Here is an 8,157-nt window from a genome sequence, read left to right as displayed (position 1 = left end):
GTTTCTTTACTGCCAAAAACAAATGATCTTGGAAAAAATTCTTCGAAGTGGCGTAAAAATATGCAACAGCTGCACTCGAGCAGGGAGTCGTAAAAGCCCGGGAGATCTCGAGAGGACACGGCACACATTCCCAGAAAACATCTTTGCCTCGCGCTGCCGGGGAACGCTGCCAGGGAAGGGTGCTGCGAGGCAAGGAAATAATTATTATTTTCGAAAATTGTGATGTCTTCTTGAAATACTAATTGGGACATTCTCCGATTTCTCTTAGAGCACGGAGACGATTGCTCCGTCGAGTCTTCTGATCTCTATTTTCATCCTCAATTCTTCCAGCTGCCTCACTCATTCTCTCTCAGTTTATCGAAGTTAATTTATTCTGAGGCGCTGGAAATGCAAGATAAATCCCTAATTGTACTTCAATTTTATTTGAGTTGGGGTGAACGAAATGAGATTTGTGGAAAATGACGCCACTTCCCGTGTTAGCCGCTGATCGTATCATACAGCCCATATTCCATTGCAGGTGATGGGCGAACGTTCGTGTTGAGATCCGCTGAGCTTCCTCGTACTCGTGGAGTTGAATTTGTGGCAGAAATTGCACTGAATTGCAGTCAAATGGTTGTGAATGAAACGAGATTTGTGGAAAATGACGCCACTTCCCGTGTTAGCCGCTGGTCGTATCATACAGCCCATATTCCATTGCAGGTGATGGGCGAACGTTCGTGTTGAGATCCGCTGAGCTTCCTCGTACTGGTGGAGTTGAATTTGTGGCAGAAATTGCACTGAATTGCAGTCAAATGGTTGTGAATGAAACGAGATTTGTGGAAAATGACGCCACTTCCCGTGTTAGCCGCTGGTCGTATCATACAGCCCATATTCCATTGCAGGTGATGGGCGAACGTTCGTGTTGAGATCCGCTGAGCTTCCTCGTACTCGTGGAGTTGAATTTGTGGCAGAAATTGCACTGAATTGCAGTCAAATGGTTGTGAATGAAACGAGATTTGTGGAAAATGACGCCACTTCCCGTGTTAGCCGCTGGTCGTATCATACAGCCCATATTCCATTGCAGGTGATGGGCGAACGTTCGTGTTGAGATCCGCTGAGCTTCCTCGTACTGGTGGAGTTGAATTTGTGGCAGAAATTGCACTGAATTGCAGTCAAATGGTTGTGAATGAAACGAAATTTGTGGAAAATGACGCCACTTCCCGTGTTAGCCGCTGGTCGTATCATACAGCCCATATTCCATTGTAGGTGATGGGCGAAAGTTCTTGTGGAGATCCGCTGAGCTTCCTCGTACTCGTGGATTTATGAATTTGTGTCAGGAATTGCACTGAAATTGCAGTCGAGTGGACTTCTGTGCGTGTGTTGTGAGTGAATCGCAATGGCTCCCTTCCTTCAGCATCGTCAAAACGCAACATGGAGCATTATTACACACTGTGACAATATGACAATGTGTGTAGTGTGACGATACAATGTGTGTGTAGACAAACATTACGATTATGTATTTGTTGTGGTGACATCTGTCATCAGTGTGTCATGCCTCTTACCTCATTGTAGCTTCATCCGTAGTCCGCTTCCATTGTCCTTGTTCTATAATATTCTATTCTATTTCTTCTAGTGCTAGTCGTTTCACTTCTCATCTTTCCTTGAAGTAGTATATTTGAATTGTAATTGTTTTCCTGCAACGATCGCTCGTCGATCGTTGTGTTATTTATTTGTGTCTTGACTTCATTATTTATTTCGCCAGCGCCTGCAAGGCTGCATGCGCATGCTAGATTCTGTGTTCACGCGTGACTAATGATGTCATCGCTATGCCTTTGCTTGCTGCGCGTAGTCTTGTTGTTTTCTTTGCTTCGTTCGAGTTGCTGTTGCTCGACTTCGTTTTCTGATCTATTTTCTGCATTCAATGGTGGCCGTGATGGCTGTCGCTGCAATAGCAGCTTCAGCCACGACGGGCCTCTATCGGTTGCTCTGTCGCCATGTTGGACGCCATGTTTTAGACGTGTCTTTTCCTGGCCGAAGTGCTCGTGATTTTGGTTTCTTGTTGTTCTTTTCTTGTTCTCTCTCCTTTTCCAACTTGCATTTTTCGTGATTCATACATTTCCACCAAGAGGCTGCCGTTTGCGCTGGTGTGTTGTGTTGGGTGAAGAGGGGTGATAGAGAGACTAGATAGCTCCAGTTCTCCCACAACTTTGTGGTGCCGAAACCCGGGAAAGAGCCGGGAAAGAGTCGGGAAAGTGTTTTCGGAGTACGAGTGTCGTAGTGATTTATTTATTTTGTGAGACGAGAGTTCTTACTGTGAGTTCCTACTGTGAGTTCCTACTGTGTGTTCCTACTGTGTGTTCGTGGAATACTCGAGTGAATCATGTCTACCAAGTATCTTGTCCAGCCGTTTTCTGGCAAGGATGGTGAAGACCTAGAGGAATTCTGGGCAAAGTTTTTAGTTTTGGCCACTGCCAAGGAATGGTCCGACGAAGATGCACGCATGCAACATCTGCCTTTATATTTGCAGGGCGATGCATTTCGAGTGTTTTCTCGTATGGCAGAGAGTGACAAAAGCAAACAAGCAGAGGTCAAGAAAGTTTTAGTGAGTGCGTTCAGTGTGACGCCGTCCAGAGCGTATGATTTGTTCAAGCGCCGTTGTTTGCGTGTGGATGAAAGTGTCGACGCGTATGTGGCCGATTTGCAGCGTTATGCAGCGCTGTCGGGGCACAAACCGGGTGGTACCGCCAGCAAGGATCCGATCGTGATCGAGCAACTGATCGCTGGCCTACAGCCCGAATTTGGCCGCCAGCTGAGAATGTCACTGGCTGGCCAAGAGCTGACGATACCTGCGTGTCTAGAGCGTGTGCGTGCGCTCAGAGCCAGTGAGACCGATGCTCGGTACACGAGCAGGTTCAGCCAGAGCGTTTCTGCTAGTGCCAGTACCAGTAGTTACAGTGGAGGTGTACACCGACCAGCTCGCAGTACTGTTGTCTGCTATAACTGTAACCAGCCTGGGCATGTCCAGCGTAACTGCCCAGAGTTCAAGAAGAAGCAGAAGCCCCGTTTCAGTGGACCAGTAGTGTGCCACTTTTGTGATCAGCCTGGTCATGCAAAGCCAGCGTGCCCTGAGAGAAGGAAGTGGCGAGAAGCCAAGGCAGCAGAACGTGTGGCGGCTGCTGGTACGTCGCATAGTAGCAGTGACAAGTGCCTGTGTGCGGTGTCCACTGAAGCTGCCCCCTTGCCGAGGATCTATGTGGACGTGGAGTCGGCCAAGCCGGATGACTGGTGCCGTGGAGAGGCCATGCTGGACACCGGGTCGGCTCGCACGCTAGTGTCGTCTGGCTTTATACGTGCGGCTAAGATGTGCAGCCAAGTGTCGGCGGTAAAGCAGGAGAAGCTCCTCGCCCTGGATGGCGAAGCCCTGCCGATTTCGGGGTCAATTTCACTAACGATTCGTCGCCTGGATGGACCCGTAAATTTGCCGCCTACCCGTGTTGTTGCGTTTGTAGTTCCTGAGCTGTCGGTTATTAATGCTGACCTGTTGCTGGGATCTGACCTTGTCCGTGCCATCGGTGGCGTCAGGTTGCAGTACTCTGAGTCAGGTGATCTGCGGTCCGTGTTGTTTGGTTCGTCAACCGCCAGTGACCCTGAGCCTGTGTCGTCTGTCGTTAGTGATGCTCTGCAGTCGCCGGATCAGCACCCGTCTCGGCATGTTAGCGTGGTGCAAGACGGTGAGGACGTGACGCTATCTGTCGAGGATGGTCAGATAAAGTGGCTAGCAGCTGAGCAGTGTTGGCAGGCAGCATGGAGGTGGAAGGACGACAAGCCACCTACCGGACGCATCGGCAGCGGCATTGGGGAGTACCCCCGGAAACTTAGCGATGATCAGGAGAAGCTGTTCCAGCAAGAAGTGGACTCCTGGATCGGTAACGGATGGCTCATCGAGCATGATGAAGAGGTACACGGAGCTCCTGCTGCAATTCTGCCATGGCTTGCAGTCAGCCAGGAGCACAAGCCTACTACACCTGTTAGGCCTTGCCTCGACTACCGTGCGCTGAACCGTGCCCTCGTGTCTCAGCCCGGTATGGATGCCTCCGTGTGTGGCGAGAAGTTGCGTGAGTGGCGTACGCACGATGCCAACGAGTATGAGATGTTGGATATTCGAAAGGCCTATCTGCAAGTCCGTATGTCACCTGAGTTGCTACGGTATCAGTGCGTGAAATGGAAGGGAAAGCTGTACGTGATGACCCGCATGGCTTTCGGGTTAAGTGTTGCACCGAAGTTCATGGACGTCATAGTCAAGTGGTGCACGCGCGATCACGATGGTGTTGACAATTACGTTGACGATCTGTACGTCCCGAAACCGCAGACAAAGGCTGTTGCGGATACCCTCGAGCGCTATGGCCTGCGCACGAAGCCAGCTGAGCCCGCCAATTCCGCCCGAGTACTTGGACTTCAGCTGTTTACGGGCCAAGATGGTCAAACCCGTTGGAAGCGCCGAGACGGAGTGAGTCTCGAGTGTGGCAAGCTGACCAAGCGTGGTGTATTCTCGTGGTGCGGCCGACTGGTATCGCACTATCCCGTGTGCTCGTGGCTGCGACCTGCCTGCAGCTTTCTGAAGCGCCTAGCGTGTCGTGATGGTGGTGGTTGGGATGATGACGTCCCCAATGATGTGGTAACCTGTTGTGCCGAACTAGCAAGTCGCGTCCAAGATGAGGATCCGGCCACAGGCGTGTGGAATGCGTCAGTAAACGAGCAGCAGCTCACCGTGTGGTGCGATGCGTCTGATGTCGCATATGGCATTGTTGCCGAAGTTGGTGGTGAAGTCATGGAGGACAAGTCTTGGCTTCGCGATGCCGACGAGAAGAAGCATATCAACATCGCAGAATTGGAAGCAGTAATCCGTGGGTTGTCGACGGCAGTCGAATGGAATGCCAGCAACATCCGTCTTGTCACTGATTCCAAGACCGTGTACGGCTGGGTGAAGTCGTGCCTGAACAATGAGCGGCGTGTCAAGGTGTCCGGTCTGAACGAAGTGTTGGTTCGCCGACGACTAAACATCATCGACGACATTGTCGCGACCGCGAAGCTGTCTGTCACCATTGATTGGGTACCGTCCCAGCAGAACAAGGCTGACAAGCTGACGCGTGTCCCAGATTTGTTCATCCGCTGCTGGAAGAAATCAGCCAAGCCAGATGTAGTTGCTGCCGTCTCTGCACCCCCGAAGATTGTGAGTGCTATTGTGTTACAGGACATTCTTGATGCGCAGAAGTCTGATCCTGTTGTTGTTAGTGTGATTGAGTCTGTGCGTCATGGTCGTGAGATTTCCGACCCGGTATTTAAGAAATTGAAGTCTCAGTTGTCTGTATCTGATGATGGTTACTTGTATCGTAGTGTGAAGGTACCGCCGAATGATGTGCGTGTTGTACCAGTTGTGTCTCAGTCATTGCAGCAGCGAGTGGTGTGTCGTGCCCATGCTGTGAGCGGTCATTCCAGTTGGGAGACCACATGGAAGCTGTTGCGTGCGAGTTGTTATTTTGCAAATATGGCTGTTGTTTGTCAGTCGTTGATTCAGTCGTGTGATGTGTGTGCTGCTGCTAATTCGAAGCGTGGGCCTGTTGCTGAGCCAACACGTCCGGTTATTCCATCTGGTCCGTGGAATGTAGTACAGCTCGATACCCTGGAGTTGGGCCCAAATAGAAGCCACCGGTATCATTGTGTTCTTGTCTGTACCGATATGTTTACTAAGTGGGTCGAGGTGGTCCCATTGGTTCGCCATGATGGTCCGTCTGTAGCAGCTGCGTTTGTGGATGTATGTTCCCGCTGGGGTGCCCCAGCAGTTGTACGTTGTGACAATGGAACAGAATTTGTCAATCAGGTAGTTTCCTCTTTGTATGATGCATTTGGTGTAGAGGTGCGACATGGCGCAGTGCGTCATCCGCAGAGTCAAGGTGGTGTAGAGCGTTTTAACCGGACTTTGCTGACTTTAATTCGCAAGATTGTGCACGAATCCGACGATTGGGTGTCTGCTTTGAATGTATTATTGTACTATTATCGTATTCGTCCCCACTCTGCGCTTGGTGTTTCCCCAAGTGAAGCCATGTGTGGCTGGGTCCCTCATGGCTTGATTGTGGACGATGAGCGTTGTGACATGTCCCCCAGTGCATGGGTGGATAGCTTGTGTAGTAAAGCGGCTGTTGTGCGAGACTACGTAGAAAGTGAGTTGTCCTCTGCTGATTTTGTTCAGCCTGTTGGGTGTGTGAACCCCTACAGTGTTGGTTCCACGGTGATGTTGCGGCAGGGAGATCGCCGCCAGAAGCGAACAGCGCCGTACGAGTCTGGATGGACAGTTGATAGTGTCTTGTCTCCATCAACTGTTGTAATTGTTCGTGACACTAATGGTCGACATTCGATGAAGACTGTCAATATTGATCTAATTAAGCCGTCAAGTGTGAGTGTGCCTGAGTATGATGATGCATGTGCTTCAAGTACTAGTGATTCTGATTCTGATGTGCCAGCCCAACCACTTCAAGTTGGTGGTCATCGTCTTCGCAACCGTGCTGGTCTCGTTCCTCCTGTTCGTTACCGTAGTTAACTGTTGACGTGATGTCACCAGGGGGAGGTGTGACAATATGACAATGTGTGTAGTGTGACGATACAATGTGTGTGTAGACAAACATTACGATTATGTATTTGTTGTGGTGACATCTGTCATCAGTGTGTCATGCCTCTTACCTCATTGTAGCTTCATCCGTAGTCCGCTTCCATTGTCCTTGTTCTATAATATTCTATTCTATTTCTTCTAGTGCTAGTCGTTTCACTTCTCATCTTTCCTTGAAGTAGTATATTTGAATTGTAATTGTTTTCCTGCAACGATCGCTCGTCGATCGTTGTGTTATTTATTTGTGTCTTGACTTCATTATTTATTTCGCCAGCGCCTGCAAGGCTGCATGCGCATGCTAGATTCTGTGTTCACGCGTGACTAATGATGTCATCGCTATGCCTTTGCTTGCTGCGCGTAGTCTTGTTGTTTTCTTTGCTTCGTTCGAGTTGCTGTTGCTCGACTTCGTTTTCTGATCTATTTTCTGCATTCAATGGTGGCCGTGATGGCTGTCGCTGCAATAGCAGCTTCAGCCACGACGGGCCTCTATCGGTTGCTCTGTCGCCATGTTGGACGCCATGTTTTAGACGTGTCTTTTCCTGGCCGAAGTGCTCGTGATTTTGGTTTCTTGTTGTTCTTTTCTTGTTCTCTCTCCTTTTCCAACTTGCATTTTTCGTGATTCATACATTTCCACCAAGAGGCTGCCGTTTGCGCTGGTGTGTTGTGTTGGGTGAAGAGGGGTGATAGAGAGACTAGATAGCTCCAGTTCTCCCACAACTCTCGTTCCATGATTCATGATATTGCCTGGATTCTTTTAAAAACAATCAATGTGTGTTCCCTATCTATCTACATTGTACATGGTTGCAGGTCGTTATTTATAAATCTTGATAATTTCAACACTTTTCTACTCGTATACTGAGTACGCGGTGACTTTAGCCGTTTAGGAAATGGAAGGCTCAGCCTCCAGGTTGGCCAGAAAGGTTCTCAGTGAATCTAACCGAAGTCTTGGCGAGTGTACAAAAGGTAAACCTATCATTTGTACTTCATAACGGAATTGTGCACAAAAATGCGCACGCACGCACTCGCGTGCACACACACAAACACTGTACAAACACACACGAAAGTACAAGCACATGTGCACATACATGTACACACGCCTCTCCCCCCCCCCCCCCCCTCCCCCCCACACACACACACTCAACTCCCCACCCCCTGTACCATGTGTACTGAGTCTGACAGACAGACACACAATCATGTTTATGCTTCCTTCGCCACCAGTTTCGGATAATGGTGTCAACAACGAGTTGTAAAATATTGGTATTTTAGCACTCCCTGCCCTGATTCCCTGAACTGCTGAAGACGCCCCCCCCCACACACACACACTCAACTCCCCACCCCCTGTACCATGTGTACTGAGTCTGACAGACAGACACACAATCATGTTTATGCTTCCTTCGCCACCAGTTTCGGATACTGGTGTCAACAACGAGTTGTAAAATATTGGTATTTTAGGACTCTCTGCCCTGAACTGCTGAAGACGAGCACAGCGCCGTGGATCGAGCAGATCCGGCCGCGCC

At 49.7% G+C, this 8,157-nt stretch overlaps 1 protein-coding gene across 1 annotated transcript; it reads left to right on the top strand.

Moving 5' to 3' along the window:
- The first annotated feature begins 2,359 nt into the window (after positions 1-2,359).
- Positions 2,360-6,574, top strand: LOC135810496 (uncharacterized). Its single transcript, XM_065323987.1, has 3 exons — positions 2,360-5,458; positions 5,729-5,791; positions 6,281-6,574. Exons 1-3 carry the CDS (start codon positions 2,360-2,362, stop codon positions 6,572-6,574), a joined length of 3,456 nt encoding a protein of 1,151 aa, XP_065180059.1.
- Positions 6,575-8,157: the final 1,583 nt, after the last annotated feature.

Source organism: Sycon ciliatum, chromosome 2 (assembly GCF_964019385.1).
Source record: "Sycon ciliatum chromosome 2, ocSycCili1.1, whole genome shotgun sequence".
Lineage (NCBI taxonomy): Eukaryota > Metazoa > Porifera > Calcarea > Leucosolenida > Sycettidae > Sycon > Sycon ciliatum.
This window is presented reverse-complemented; position numbering and strand designations above follow the sequence as displayed.

What these genes read in the sequence shown, in the direction of transcription:
- LOC135810496 (XM_065323987.1), top strand. Translation starts at nt 2,360, where the DNA reads ATGTCTACCAAGTATCTTGTCCAGCCGTTTTCTGGCAAGGATGGTGAA. An exon ending in TGGTGTGTCGTGCCCATGCT is followed by an intron (nt 5,459 to 5,728) that starts GTGAGCGGTCAT and finishes ATGTTTACTAAG; the next exon opens with TGGGTCGAGGTGGTCCCATT. An exon ending in TAGCAGCTGCGTTTGTGGAT is followed by an intron (nt 5,792 to 6,280) that starts GTATGTTCCCGC and finishes ATGTTGCGGCAG; the next exon opens with GGAGATCGCCGCCAGAAGCG.